This window comes from Pan troglodytes, chromosome 2 (assembly GCF_028858775.2).
Source record: "Pan troglodytes isolate AG18354 chromosome 2, NHGRI_mPanTro3-v2.0_pri, whole genome shotgun sequence".
Lineage (NCBI taxonomy): Eukaryota > Metazoa > Chordata > Mammalia > Primates > Hominidae > Pan > Pan troglodytes.
In genome coordinates, this window is record NC_086015.1 from 116,613,894 (window position 1) to 116,629,790 (window position 15,897).

At 40.8% G+C, this 15,897-nt stretch overlaps 2 protein-coding genes across 29 annotated transcripts in view; one reads left to right on the forward strand and one right to left on the reverse strand.

The window, feature by feature from the left end:
* The window catches only part of BOC (BOC cell adhesion associated, oncogene regulated), a 75,355-nt gene extending 73,606 nt beyond the window's left edge, over nt 1–1,749 (forward strand). For 13 of the 14 annotated variants that reach the window (XM_063807003.1, XM_054680902.2, XM_063807006.1 and 10 more), the window contains one exon: nt 961–1,749. In XM_063807003.1, coding sequence (XP_063663073.1) covers nt 961–1,148 — 188 coding nt within the window. In that variant the 3' untranslated portion in view covers nt 1,149–1,749. The remainder of the gene's footprint in view (nt 1–960) is intronic. The other variant, XM_063807007.1, reaches the window with a different exon arrangement.
* CFAP44 (cilia and flagella associated protein 44) overlaps nt 1,215–15,897 on the reverse strand; it is a 158,535-nt gene continuing 143,852 nt past the window's right edge. For 13 of the 15 annotated variants that reach the window (XR_010155709.1, XR_010155710.1, XM_054680895.2 and 10 more), the window contains 3 exons: nt 11,016–11,176; nt 8,986–9,120; nt 4,414–6,045 (listed from right to left, as the gene is read on the reverse strand). Coding sequence is in view for 12 of the 15 variants with exons in the window: in XM_054680895.2 (XP_054536870.1) it covers nt 5,854–6,045; nt 8,986–9,120; nt 11,016–11,176 (488 nt within the window). In the remaining 3 variants the exon portion in view is untranslated. Of the gene's footprint in view, nt 6,046–8,985; nt 9,121–11,015; nt 11,177–15,897 lie in introns of all 15 variants that reach the window. The other 2 variants (XM_009446166.5, XR_010155708.1) reach the window with 2 other exon arrangements.

Here is a 15,897-nt window from a genome sequence, read left to right on the forward strand (position 1 = left end):
GGCTGGCCACTTTCCTTCACTGCTGAAGGCCCAGTAGGTCTGTGGGATGTCCAAGTGGGTTCTACTGCAACATGATAAGCTGCGGTCCTCAGCCTCTGAGAAAAAGGCTATTTCTCCATTTCAGAGAAAAAAGCCCTTTTTGGTCTCTGCATTTCAAGGCCATTCACAAATTCCATTTGCTGCTCATCACACTAAGAGGCATTCTCTATTCACTCTGAAATGCCTTGCTTTGTTGAGGCTTGTCTCTTAATTAAGGAATAAGGTTGCCTCAATCATTAAGGAGCCAAATTCTTACAAACATCATCATCATAACTCTTTGTACTTCCACGGAACTTTTTCTCCAAGGAGTTTGGGGCCATTCACGCTAAGCCCATCCCATTGTCTTCCTCCATGCTAGTCTCCTTAGAAATCAGTGGATACTTGGTGAGGGCACCAAGTATCCACTAACGTTTCTTAGCTTCTCTGTGTGTGTGCCCATTCATAGGCAGATCCTGGACTCTGTCTCTAGGAGATTAAATTTAAAAGATGCTGGGTCCTAAAGCTCGACCCAGCATCATTTAAACAGGACCGTGTCAATCTGGGGGGACTGGATTGTGAGTGGGATGATTGTAACCAGAAGCCATAGCAAAGGGTGGACTAGCCGCCTAAACATAGAAAGAGCAGGGCTTCCTTCTGCGTTTCACGGGCTGCACTGACTTCATCTGCTCCCGTGGTGTGGGCTCAGTGCGGGAGTCTCTACGGTCCCAGCATGAGTGGGAAATGGGTGGCAAGTGGCCCTCCCTGTTTTGATGAGAGACCTTGGAGGGAACAGAAGTGCCCTTGTCTCGGTTGTAGGTTTCTGTCCCTTTTCCAGAGCCAGTGTAACCATCTCCACCACAGATAGAGATTGGCCCAGTGTCACTGGGTGTTGGCTCCTCGGTCAATCTGGATTTTAATGGTTCCTACTCTTTCTCCCCTCAGGGCCCCCATGCTGCTTGGGCCTTGTGCCAGTTGAAGAGGTGGACAGTCCTGACTCCTGCCAAGTGAGTGGAGGAGACTGGTGTCCCCAGCACCCCGTAGGGGCCTACGTAGGACAGGAACCTGGAATGCAGCTCTCCCCGGGGCCACTGGTGCGTGTGTCTTTTGAAACACCACCTCTCACAATTTAGGCAGAAGCCGATATCCCAGAAAGACTATATATTGTTTTTTTTTTTTTAAAAAAAGAAGAAAAAAGAGACAGAGAAAATTGGTATTTATTTTTCTATTATAGCCATATTTATATATTTATGCACTTGTAAATAAATGTATTATGTTTTATAATTCTGGAGAGACATAAGGAATCCTACCCGTTGAGGTTGGAGAGGGAAAATAAAGAAGCTGCCACCTAACAGGAGTCACCCAGGAAAGCACCGCACAGGCTGGCGCGGGACAGACTCCTAACCTGGGGCCTCTGCAGCGGCAGGCGAGGCTGCAGGAGGCCCACAGATAAGCTGGCAAGAGGAAGGATCCCAGGCACATGGTTCATCACGAGCATGAGGGAAAAGCAAGGGGCACGGTATCACAGCCTGGAGACACCCACACAGATGGCTGGATCCGGTGCTACGGGAAACATTTTCCTAAGATGCCCATGAGAACAGACCAAGATGTGTACAGCACTATGAGCATTAAAAAACCTTCCAGAATCAATAATCCGTGGCAACATATCTCTGTAAAAACAAACAGTGTGACTTCTAAATAAATGTTTAGTCTTCCCTGTAACCTTCAAACTGAGTCATGTGTGAGTCAGCATTTTCTTTACATGTTAGAATTCAGTCTCTGAGTATTTGAAGAAAATACCCACTTACAATATTTTCAGGTCCATCAGAAATGAGATCTGGAAAAGGTAGTAAATGTTTCTCTTTTTTGTTTTTTAAAACAGTGAATGTCAGTTGTGCTTGGATTCATGCAGAACACATTACTGTTTAGTCCACAAGGGAACCGTTGTACAACAGACCAGGAAAAACAGATTCATAGTTCTCTTACCAACTGGACTTGAGATGAAGTTTAGGTCATATTGAAGAAATAGAACTAATCTTTTTTATATAGGTGTGTGTTGAAGACCAAATATTTTCTCCAAAATACTGTTTGTTTAGCTAAGTGCTGTGCCACACATGGACATATGGTGCATAATAAATTCACTTCCCTTCTTTCCAAAGATACACCAACATTGCCAGAGTAGTTGACTCACTAGTTTAAAATCAACATTTACTTACTGTTGTCCAACCAAAGGATCAACCATAGATTCTTTTTAAATTGAAATTTTAAAATCTTTATATGTGGAAGTGGAATTAGATGGAGACTGATGCTTGCAATGAAAGCCTTACTACGCTTTGTGTTTTGGGGCTGGAGAGGGTGGGGGGAGCCTGTATTTTCTAGATTTCTGTAAAATTGAGTTACAGATGAAATGCCACTTGAGACAATCTCGTTAAGTGGGGGCCAGACCCAGGCTTTTAAACATGAAGAATTTGATAAACAGGGTCCTAGGGAAGAGTCACTCTGACTGTTTAGGGCAAGTGCATCCTCTGCTGGCCAAAATAAGTATAGCACCTGCTATTCCTGACTTCTGCATCCTTTTTCCATCAAGCTCAACGTCAGAGAGAACTTCATGTGGAAATGCAGCATGGTTTTCAGGAAAGCAGTATTTTAAAAATATTATTTAAAAAGAAGGACTGCAAGGAACAGGTAAATGTTAGGAAATGAGAAGCAGAGCAGGGAAGAGAAGAGAAAAAATAAGATACTGTGATTTCAGACAACCTGGCATCACGACCCAGAGCTCACTTCTGGGGTGGGTAGGGCTGACGCTCTCAGTCATTGCTTTGCTATCCAGAGGCCCCCCCAATCTGAGCTGTAACTCACCTTCTAGCCCCACTGGTTTTTACATTTTTTTCCTTTGTTTTTTCTCCTTGATGATCTAAGGTAGCTGTCAAAATGAATTCTGGTGAACTTTTCTGAAGTGATAGGTGAAACATCTGCTTTCTGCACAGCACTGGAATCATAGCACTCAATGGATTTAGCTCTAAAGAGAAATTTAGCGCATGGCTCACAGACCTCCCTAAGCGGGGGAGCCCGCTGTGGTGGGACAGGCTGGCTGGCAGGCATGAGCAACTCCTTTACTCTGAAGTTGTGACAGAGGGGCTGGACTCTGTGGTTTCTTTTTCTTCCAATGCTGAGATTGATCATCGGTGATACTATGGATGACAATTCAGAATAGGCAAGTTATATGAACAATTGACCCACAAGTAACTCAGTGTAGGCTGATTTTTGGCCTTACCCTCAGAGGTGAGGCTGCTCCTCTGGGAGCACAGCAGAAGGCAGGGAAGTGTGCCAGGAGCAGGATAGCTTCCCAGCCACCCTGCCCATGCCACACCCTGCTGGTCTACTTGTGTTTGAAGCTTAACTTCCCAAAGACTCAGATGCTCTAACTTAACTACAGATTTAAGACTACGCCTGGAATCAAGTTGAAATGAACCTAAAGCTATCAACATATTTTGTCCAATTCAAAATAAAGTAATTGAGTGTTAACTGTCGTCAATTCCCAAACATGCGGAATGAAGCCCTGAATATTGTAGAATTAACTAGTGATTTAGTCCAGCTCAGTTTGGGAATAATTATCCCGATTAGCTTTCCTCTCAGTTGAAATGCACAGCGAGTCCTGATGTGGCTCTTCTGTAGACTGTAGGTCCACTCTTGCTGCAATCAGAATCAGAATCTCAGAATGGGAAGGAACCCATTCTACCAATCCTTCATTTGTCAGATAATAAAATGAGGCCCAGGAAGATAACGTAACTTCTCCTGATTCTCTACAATTACCAAGGGGATGGTATCGCCTCAAGACCTTTCTCAGAGACCAGCCACTCTCTCCAGGCAGCTGCTTCTTGTGGCTGCCAGCTCCCACGAAGGCCCCGGTGACCCCCACCTGGCATTCACACCCTGTTCAGTCCCCTCCCACATCACACAGGGTCAGCCTGTGACCCATATGACAATAGTGACGCTATGTCACTTCTGAGCTTGGGCTGTAAAAGACTGTGGCTCTTGTGTACATCATTCTCTCTTGCTCTCTCCCTCACTCTTGGATCACTTGCTCTGGGAGAAGTCATATCCCAAGCGGCCCTATGGAGAGGCCCACATGGCGAGGAACTGAAGCCCTGCCTAATGGCCAAGGGAGTGAATTTGCTAATAGCCCCTCCGGCTCCAGCCAAGCTTCAGATGGCTGCAGCCCCAGCTCCTAGTGTGACTGCAACTCCACGAAAGACCCTGAGCCAGAACACCCGGCCAAGCTGTCCCCAGATTCCTGGACCTCAGAAACCCTCTCACTCCTGGGTGAGATCATAAGTTTGTTGTTTCAAGCTAAGTTTGGGGGTAATTTTTTACCACAATAAATAAGACACTCAGGGCTATGACTAGCATATTTTTAAAAATACTTGAAAGGCACACATGGCTTAGGATACACAACACAGAAAGTGATTAAAAAAAAAAAGTGGGTGCTCTCCAGTAGAGAAGTGACTACATCAGAAATTAATGGTGACAAGTGGAAACAATAAGGTATTCTGACCTCTTAAATAGGAATATGAAGGAATCTTAGGAAGACAATAGGCCAAGTGGCCACCTCTAAGAATATTCTGATGTACAAAGAAAGCAAGACCTGTCTATAATTTTGGGGGGCACATTAGCAGGCTAATCACAGGTGAGGAAGACTTGGCATTGCTGAGTTCCCTTCTATATTTATGCAATGTTCCTTTCTTCACCCGCCCTTCTCAGTGACCAACTTATCCTGGAACAGCCTCAGTGAGTAGCTCATTAATACAGAGCTCTTAATCTAAAGAGCTATGCTCTGTTACTAACAGGATTCCAAATGTCAGTGAGATTATCCTGCAATGGTTATAGCCATGAACTTCAATGAGCACTTACCCCCAAACCAAAAGGATACTCTTCAATTAGTTTAAAATGTTATGTGTAATCAAAGGTGATTGTTAAAGATGATCTCTAGTAAATCTATTTCATTATCTCCTCATCTATATCAAAACCAGCAAATGGCCCAAGTAAAACCTGAAAGAAAATGGCAGGGGACATGAGAAACTATGGGGAAAACTTAGAATTCTGATGGAGTTGCAGAAATCTTTAAAGAAAAGCCTCTTTATTGACTGTTTTATTAAGCATGCCCCTCTGCTCCACTCAGAACTGAGGAGTCTACAAAAACTGTGGGCAATCCAAGAAGGCTGGTTGTTTTCCTGCTTTCTGCCAACCCAAAGCAAACTGCTCTGCCATGTCTGTTTGTATTTCCTGAATCCTGAGCCCTCAAAACACTGCTTTATGAAGTCAACAATGCCAAAACTGAAATTTGCATTTCTATTCTAAGATATAGTTGACAAAATGTCCTTTTCTCCTGCATCCTCTCAGAGAACACTTAATAACATCTAAGTTTATTTTCTAAGGATCAAGAAAACAAAGTTTTCTCATGAATTGCTGAATGATAGTTTTTCTTGCCAAGGGCTAAAAATTCAGGATACCCCCCAAATCAAATTTTCCTAAAACAAAATATATTACAGATGATTTGCTGCAATCATGAAACACAGCCTTCCGAGACTTCATATTCAATCTAGTAGGTTCGAAACATCTAAAATGATTCAGTTTCATAACAGAGGTTGGGTGCTGCAGTCAGTTCTAAGATAACCAAATTGTAGAGAGATTCTTAAAGTGACTTAACGTGACTGGATCTGGTTTTAGACTTTCAGGCGAGTTCAGTTTAAAGTAATAAGATTGTTGGAGGTGATGAGGAGACAGAACTTCCAATGAGTTATGTCAGAAATCTTGTATGGGTTTGAGAAAATAGCAAACTCAAAGGTCTGCGGGCTGTATCTCTTTCTCTCGTGGAGACTGAATGGGTGGGAGGATAAGACCGCCTTTCCTACGCAAAAGAGCAATCTCCTCCTTTAAGGCCGAAATCCTTTCCGCCTGGAGTTGGATCAATTCAGTGACCTCCTCTCTTGCCACAACATCTGCTTCCCGAGGGCCCTGGAAGGCATTGCCCTGTTGAAAGAAAACAGCTCCCTGTTGAAGCATCATTTGGCATGTGAAAAACTCCATGCCCTTATACTGTGTATCTGTGATTAGTGCTGGCCTGACAGTCACCCTAAACAGCCACTGTTCCTTAATCTCAGGAGCCTTCAATTCCTCTGCTAAAATCCCACCATTAGAAATGTGTGCCTTTGGGCTAATAAACAACTCTTCAAGTGCAAATCCTCTTTGGATGAGTACACTTTAAGCTAGCTATCAGTCATTCATTACCTAAAGAGCTCATCACTGGAATAATAAAAGACAGAGTATGTCTTTCTTTTTCTGGACAGCCCATATTTGGGTTCCCAGAATGAAATCTTCTGTTTCCTCATCTGAGTTATTTCCCTGTCCAGCTGACTCCTACTCATGTTTCACACATCACTTTCAGGGAGGCCTTCTTTGCCCCATGGACTAGGTTAGGATTTCCTGCTTTCTGTTTTATCGAAACATCCATTATACATATACATCACTATAATTTACAGAATATTACATGGTTCATTCTGAACCATGTAATATTTATGATATTTGACCATTTTTTAAATCTAAAACAATGGCAATTTAATATAGCATGACCAAAGTGCTTGTTTGATACCTATCTTTCCTGCGAGATCCTGTCTTTTAGAAACAGGGCTCCATATGACTAAGTCTCATCACTCTGCCAATACCTGCCCTAGTGCTTTCTACATAAGTAGATGCTCAATAACATTTGAATGCATGAATACATCTGTGAAAGGAAAGACATAATACTTGCGTGGTGCCCACTTTGTGCAAGGTGCTTTGCATATGCTCTCTCATCTAATCCCCAAAATGACTCTGAACTGGGTGGTATCATTCCAGTTTTACAGATAAGGACATTGAGACTCAGGGAGTCATTAACTAGCCAAGTCAAGCTGGAAGCAGAGTTAGAAACAGGTTGCCTGATGCTAAAAGTCCATACTTTTTCCATTACTCCTATGTACTATAGCAGACCTTCATAGTAAGTAAGGGTTACCCAACACCCTCTGCCTCTTCTCCCTTGCTCACTTTTATTTTAGAGGCCATGAAAGCTAAACACTTAACCTTACCCATTTTCTCTTCCAGCTAGAGAGAGCTAAGTGGATATAATCTGAAACTTTTGCTCCTTAATAAAAGGGACAGAAGAGGCTGGTGCATGGATGTGACATGGGAGCTGAAGCAGCTGTCATGTGACTTTGAAGGAAACTTTAGGAAAATCACAGAGATATGGGCTCTGGCATCACGGTCCTACAAAACCAAAGCGTGTAGTCATCTCCCTCTAGACTTCTTGTCAAGTGAGAAAAATGACTCCTATTTGTTTAAGGTACTCTCAATAGGGCTTTTGGTTGCTTGTAGCTAAAAGCATGCCTCATACACCAACTCATGCCCAGTCATTCCAGTGGGTTACTTTGAAGTCACCTCACTTTCCCCTTCTCCTCACCAGACTCAATCAAATTTTGGTTATTCTTACTTTGAGATGGCTTTTGATATTTGACACATTTTTGTTGTCACCAACTATATCCCAATTCCTGCCTACATCATTGTAAGAAGCAATGGAGTCAGCGTTGGAGGCAGACAGACCTGAATTTCAAAACTAACTTCACCATGCATTAGCTCTAAGAGCTTCAGCAAGTTACTCAGCTCCTCTGAGCTTTAGAAAGTACTGTTTTGAGGATTAAATGAAATATCCTATGTGAAGAGGCCATACATGTAAAGATAATACTGTATAAAGAGACAGATACTAGTAACTTCCTCTCCCATTCAGCTGATCTCCTGCCTCTAAGCTGTTTCCTCTCCAATGTATCTGGACTGATCAAAGCACATCGACTCAACAAATGTTGACTGACTACTCAGTCTGTGAAGATTTGGGTTAGGTATTAACCTTCTCAAACACTGCCTTGATCCTTCACTCAAAAGTTCTTCAGTGGAAAAAGACCCCTCAATATTCAAATTCTAGTCTTCCTTTCACATCTAATCTTCAATTATAAGCCTTCCCAATCCTCCTAATTCACTTTTCATGGAATAAACAACATTGTTTCTTACTTTGGGACTTTTGTTTAGACCAGTGATTCTTAAACTCTAGTGTGCTTCAGAATCCCCGGGAAGGCTGGTTAATGCAGACTGCTGGGCCCCTCCCCTCAGGCTTCTGAAGCAGTACAACTGGGTTGGGGCCTTAGCACCTGCATTTTAAACAAGTTCCCAGGTGATGCTGATGCTCTTCTTCAGAGGACCAAACTGTTGGAACACTTAGCTTAGACCATTTCCAGGGTTCTGAAAGAAAATATAAAGCAAAGAAGACCAAGAGAAACAACTGGCCTTTTTGCAGATAATATTGTTAAGTATATAACATAGAGTTTAGAATATGCTATACATGTGTTAGGTTTGTAGAGGGCAAGACTTGGATTGGGTAAATATTAATTAGGTATATCCACCACATACAATGTATTAAGTACAATGTTAGGCTGGCTAAATATTATGTAATAGCAAGTTGAAACCCACACAAAGTGACAAGCATTTTAATAAGAAAACAGGGTAGATTTCACCACTCAAGATGCCCACTTCAAGTCAAATGAAATATGCAGATATTGGAAATACATGTTTGACACCAAACCCAGGGCGTATAATGGTGTCGTTATTCATACCTAAGTAACCTTACACCTCTCCAGGACCAAGGCAATTCTATTGATTAGTACTTACGTGAGTTCATGGCACCCAAGAGGCGTTCAATAAAGCTAGTCCCTCAGGCCCACTGTAATGTGGCTAACACCAACTCAGTGTCCTCAGGGACGCAGATGGTCTGGAAGTGGTCCAAGATCAAGCAAGGTTTGTTTAAATGCCAGTACTTAACATTCTTGTGAATAGCTACCTTTGACAGAGCCTCCTCAATTCTGAAAAAGGGTCTGAAGATAAAGAACATACCTGCTGATTCTGTAGTGTATTCAACCGAGAATCAAGTTTCTTCTTTTCAATACACAAATCATTCATCTGATAAAGCTTTCTGGTGTGTTCTTTTGTCTTCATCATCAGTTCCCATCGCATTTGAGCAATCTTTTCCTACCAGGGTGGGAAGATGCAAAATAGATGTAGTGAATACCAGAAGAAATAAAGAAAAATGAGTGTCCAGATTTGGTCAAAATCATCAGGCAAATGGAGCAATGTGCCCATATGAAAATATAATCAGAAGCCAATATGAAAATGCAACACAAAGTGCATTGGGTCTGGTTTGATTAAAGATAAGAATATAAGTACGCTCAAGAATAGGAGTAGGTAGAAATAAGATAGATGTGGACATCATTGTATTATTGAGGAATGAAATTACTATGCATACTGATTGCTGGTACTCATTACTTAAAAGGAAGGGTGATAATTTAAGCAGCTAACTTTTCTATATTGCTTTTTCCCCATCTTTCCCCAGTCTTGGCCCAGGATCCTTAAGGTAGCTGGCTTGAATGGCCACACATCTGTATAATGGCTTTCTTTTGTTTTCTTATTGCTCCATCGGTTGCTCACTGCAACCTCTAACTTCTGGGCTCAAGTGATCCTCTGCCTAAGCCTCTCAAGTAGCTGGGACTACTGGTGTGCAACATCACACCCAGCTAATTTTTTATTTTTTGTAGAGACAGGGTCTCACTACATTGCCCAGGCTTCCAACAAATTATTTTAGATTGCATATATTATCGCCAACATTCCCTTAATAGGGACCAGTCCCACTGACATGAACACTATTTGCTTCTTTAAAGTACAGTGGTACATCTTGGATTGGAAAAGTTGAGATGGAGCCATTGGACAACACAGCACTAGGAAGCTCTCCTCCTACCCCATCTGCTAATGAGATAAGACAGGAAACTGGAGAAGTCATCATGATTTTGTGGACTTATAAAATCTTTGTGAAAGCTCCTATCTCTGAATCCGGCTGGAACCAGGCCAAGGCTCATCTCATGGCTCAGGGAACAATATGTAGGCATTAACATCCTCTAAGACTGTATCAGCCAAACAGTCTATGCCTTGTTACAAAATTTATTACTTAGAGGTGTTTCATAATTTCCAAATTGGCACAGCATGCAAAAACCATACAGTAATACAATTCAAGCCTGAGAGGATAGCCACTCCATTTCTAAAACTGTCAGAGCATTTATACTTTTTAAAAAAATGTAGGTTCAGGTGTACATGTACAAGTCTGTTGCTTAGATATACTGTGTAATAGTGAGGTTTGGGTTTCTAGCGGACCCATCACCAGATAGCAAACGTTGTACCTAGTAGGTAATTTTTCAACCCTCACCCCCACCATCCTCCCCGCTGCTGGAGTCCCCAGTGTTTATTATTTTCATCTTTATGTCCACATGTACCCATTGTTTAGCTCCCACTTATAAGTGAGAACATGCAGTATTTGATTTTCTGAGTTATTTCATATAGGCCTCCAGCTCCATTCATGTTGCTGCAAAGGACATGATTTCATTTTTTATGGCTGCGTAGTAATCCATGGTATTCTATATACATATATATACATACACACATACACAGCACATTTTCTTTGCCCGACTGGTGTGAGATGATATTTCATTTTCTCATTGTGGTTTTAATTTGCATTTCTCCAATGATTAGTGATGCTGAGCATTTTTAAATATAATTTTTGGCTGCAGAGCATTTATACATTAATGTAGGCCTCAAAATGAGATCTCTCCATAATCTTTCATCAATTTTACATAATATTTATATGCACCCTGGACCCCAAAACCTAGTGCTGGTGCTCTCACTCCAAGATAAACAAGTCCCTCTAACCAAGTGAACAGTAAGGAAGCCGAGACAGGCCTAAGATCCTGGGGCAGCCAAAGGGGGCTCGCGGACCAGCTCCAGCTACACAGATGCTTCATGGGTACCACTTCCTGCTCCCTGGGATTTCTTGCCTCCAGCCAGATTCAACCAAAGATCACTCGCCTTCTCTTCCTTACCTCCCACATCTTCATCTCTTTCGCATTTGCTAGCTCCTTTCGAAGTTTTCTGATCTTCAGTTCTTCAAGTGTTGTATTAACAGAAAGTGTTTGAAGGGCTTCTAGATTTACCACACGGCCAAACTTGCTGATCATGAGCTGCCGGACTGTTTCCTCCATTTCTAAAAGAAGACAGTCACTGGCTCAGATTGTTCAATGGCTCCCATTGTTATAAATGAACACCAGGAACAATAACATTCTAAGGAACTGCTTTTGCAAGACGATGAAAGATTTTATGCCATCAGTGATTTTTCTTCTGTGATTTTTTCTGCTGCTTTCCTCATTTAAAAATGCCCATTCAGTATTGTCTTTTCACCTTCTGAATCCTGTGTAAAACTGACTCAGTGTTCCCAACTGGATGACGGACTGATCTGCCCCTCCTCAGACTGTTAACAGGCACCAACTAGATTATGAGCTTGTCAGTTTTTTCAAATATGGCACTTTACAACATCTAGTATTAAGAATAGAGCAGGCACTTCAGAGAAGTCTCCATCTTACTCCAGGTAAATAATGACAATCCCTTTGGGAATTCAGGAGGCCCTGCACGGTCGGCCTGCCTACCCTGCTTTCTCTTCCCCCTGCTTTCTCATGCCTCTCCTCCTTACCACCCTACTCTAGACACACTGGCCACCTCTGTGCTTCTCAAACATGCCAGGCTCACCCCAGCCTCATTTCCTCCGATCTGAACTGCTCTTCCCCAGAGATCCACATGGCTTGCTCCTCCCAGCCCATTTTCTAAAAGCAAGCTGATACTGGAGCTGTGACTAAGAGCAGGCTCTTATCCTCTAGCCAGGGATAACTACATATTATCAGATGTGCTGCCTTTCCATGGAGGCTTTCCCTGCCTCCCATGGACCTCAGCACTCTTTTTCTCAATCCACTTTTAATTTTTCTTCTTAGCAACTAACTAACATGTAAGATCTAGCATGCAATATATTTTACTTTTGTTTTTGTCTTTCCCCAATGTGAGAACACTAGAACACCTCTCCAAGAAAACATAATCTTGTAACAGAACTTTCTCAATGACCAGACTGTCCCCTAAGAGAAGTTTGAAGGCCTTAATATGCAGCAAGATGATTCAATTCTTTTATAGTGCAGAAATTTGTATTTGGGCATAATTGTTACAATTTACATTTGAATTAGAATCGTACAATTGGCATGGCTGCCATTATGCACAATCCAGGAGGGGCTATTCACTTTCTATTCTATGTAAGTAATGCCCCACGGACATGTATAATGTGGTGGCCATCTAATCAGTGACGCAAATGAAACGATGAATAGATGATGTGCATATGTGTGCTGGCCTGTGGCTGCCTGCCTGGCCTCTCTCAGTAAGAGCTTTGATTTCCCCTCAGCTAGCCCCACCCCCATACAAGGGGTTGCCCTCTTGCATGGCAGCCTCATATACCAGAACATGTACTCTGATCCTTGCCAGCTCCATTGTGGAGCCAGCCCAGTGTCCTTCTCCTATGCTGAAGAGGCCAGCAGCTAATGCTCACTAGGGACATAAAGTCTTCTGGAACACTCACTACCCACCTTCCCCATGGCTGTGAGCTGTGCTCTCCCTAGAATGGAGAGAACTTATTCCTTCTCACCCTCATGTTCTAGGCTCTCCTCTTCCTCCCCATTGGATCTAGAGATGGAGAAAGGCAACAAGCTAACTGCAGTGTTATTCACCACTTCTAAGCCATATGGTCCAGCCATATATCCCAATTCTGGGCACATATCCAAAAGAAATGGAAGCAGAGACATAAAGAGATATTTGTACACTCATGTTCATCACAGTGCTATTCACAATAGCCAAAAAATGGGAAGCAATCCAGCTGCCCATTGACAAATGTGTAAACAAAATGTGGCATGTACGTATAATGGAATATTATTTGCCTTAAAAAGGAAGAAAATTCTGACACATGCTACAACACGGATAAACCTGAAAGACATTATCCTAAATAGAATAAGCCAGTCACAAAAAGACAAATACTGTATTATTCTCCTCATTATGAAGTACTTTGAGTAGTCAAGTTCACAGAGACAGAAAGTAGAGTGGCAGTTTCCTGGAGCGGAGGGAGAGGAAAATGGGAGTTACTGTTTAGTGGATATGGAGTTTGGGAAGATGAAAAGTGTTCTGGAGATGGATGGTGGTGATGGTTGCACAATCATCTGAATGTACTTAGTGCCATTGAACTGTCCACTTACAAATGGTTAAAATCATAAATGTTATGCTATGTACATTTTACGGCAATTTAAAAAATAAACTTAGAAATTATTAACCCTAAAATAAAAGATTAATAAATTAAAATCACACAGTTATTGTTCATCAAAAGCCACCATAAAACAATCAACAAAGTAAAAAGATAACTCACAGAATGAGAGAAAATATTTGCAAATTATTCATCTGACAAGGGGTTAATAACCAGAATATATAAGGAGCATGAACAACTCTATAGAAAAATATCTACTAATCCAATTTTTAAATGGGCAAAAGATCTGAAGAGACAGTTCTTAAAAGAAGACATACAAATGGCAAACAGGTACATGAAAAGGTGCTCAACATTGCTGATCGTCAGAAAAGTGCAAATAAAAGCTACAATGAGATATCATCTCACCCCTGTTAAAATGGCTTTTATCCAAAAGACAGACAGTAACAAATGCTGATGAGGATGTAGAGAAAACGAAACCCTCATACACTGTTGGTGGGAATGTAAATTAGTGCAACCACTTGGAGAGCAGTTTGGAGATTCCCCAAAACACTAAAAACAGAGCTATCATATGATCCAGCAATCCCACTGCTAGATAAATACCCAAAAGAAAGGAAGTCAGTATATTGAAGAGATACCTACACTCCCATATTTATTGCAGCACTATTCATAATAGCCAAGATTTGGAAGCAACTTACTGTCCCTCAACAGACAATGGATAAAGAAAATGTGGTACATGTAGACAATGGAGTACTATTCAGCCATTAAAAAATAAGATCCAGCTAGGCAGAGTGACTCACACCTGTAATCCTAGGGCTTTCTGAGGCTGAGACAGGTGATTGCTTGAGCCCAGGAGTTTGAGACCATCCTGGGCAACATAGCAAGATCCCATCTCTACAAAAACATGCAAAAAAAATTACCCAGGCATGGTGGTGTATGCCTGTAGTCCCAGTTACCCAGGAGGCTGAGGCAGAAGGATCACCTGAGCCTGAGAGGTCAAGGCTGCAGTAAGCCATGATTGCGCTACTGCACTCCAGCCTGGAAGACAGAGTGAGACCCTGTCTCAAAGAGAGAGAGATCTTGTCATTTGCAAGAACATGTGTGGAACTGAAGTCATTACATTAAGTGAAATAAGCCAGGCACATAAAGACAAACTTTGCATGCTCTCCCTTATTCGTGAGAGCTAAAAATTAAAACAACTGAACTCATGGAGATAGAGAGTAGAATGACAGTTACTAGAGTCTGGGAAGGATAGTGGAGGTGGGGGATGTGGGAATGGTTAATGGGTACAAAAACAGTTAGATAGAATAAATAAAATCTGGTATTTGATAGCCCAGCAGGGATACTATGGTGAATAATAACTTAATTGTACATTTTAAAATAACCAAAAGAGTATCATCGGATTGTTTGTAACATAAAAGATAAATGCTTGAGGTGAGGATATCCCATTTACCCTGATATGATTATTAGACATTGTATAAGAATATCCCATATATCTTATAAATATATATATATATACCTACTATGTACCCACAAAAAATAAAAATTGAAAACAAATTTTTAATTATCTTTAAAAAGCCTCCATAAACGTGAAAACAAAAAACCAAAGGAAGATATTTGGAAAACCCATAACCAACAAAGGAATAGTATCAAAAAAAATAATTCATACATATCAATTTTTTTAAAGGCAAACAAATCAAGAGAAAAATGAACAAAATACATGAACAGACATTTTATAGAATAGGAAACATTAAAGGCCCAAAGACAAGCAAAATGTGCTTAACCTTATTAGTGGTTAGGAAAATGAAATTAAGACCATGAGTTACTACTTTATACTTTCCAGTTTGGCAAAAATTCAAAGTCTAATAAGATTACGTATTTTCAATGATGTATGTAGCTCAAAGGGGACTCTTAAGTACCGCTGATTGGAGTGTAAATTTATATAATCATTTTGGAAGATAATTTAACATTTTTTAAAAAGTTAAACACTTATATGCCCTACGACCCAGCTGTTCTACTTTTAGGTATGAAACCCATATATTTTTAGAAACTCTTGTAAACATATACCATGTACAAGAATTTTCATAGCAGAATTATCAAAGCAAAAGAACATAAAGCAATTTAAATGTCCACTGTCAACAGAAGAATGAATCATTTTAGTAGAATCATATGATATATTTTACAATGAAAACAAACAACAGCTATATGCTACATCACATCTACTCTTATGAATATAATATTAAATGAGAGTATGTTTCAAAAGGCTACATATGATGTAATATTTCTACAAAGCTCTAAAGCAAAATATTATTTAGAAATATATGTAAATATGTTATAACTTTTTTTTTAATGAAAGGGAATGCTAAACATAAAATTGGGAATGGTGGTTATCTCTGAATATGGGGAGACAGAGAATGGGATGGAAAGAATGCACACAGATAGATGTTACAGTGTTGGTAATAATATTGTTAATAAGTTGGGTGGGTGGGTTCATTCTGTTGTAATACTCCACTGCTTATATGTATGTTCCACATATCAAATATTACTAAAGTATTTTAAAAGATAATTATCTTTATACCATACATCTTATACTATATACCTCAATTTTAAGTGGGTTAAAAACCCAAATGTGAAGGGCACTACTA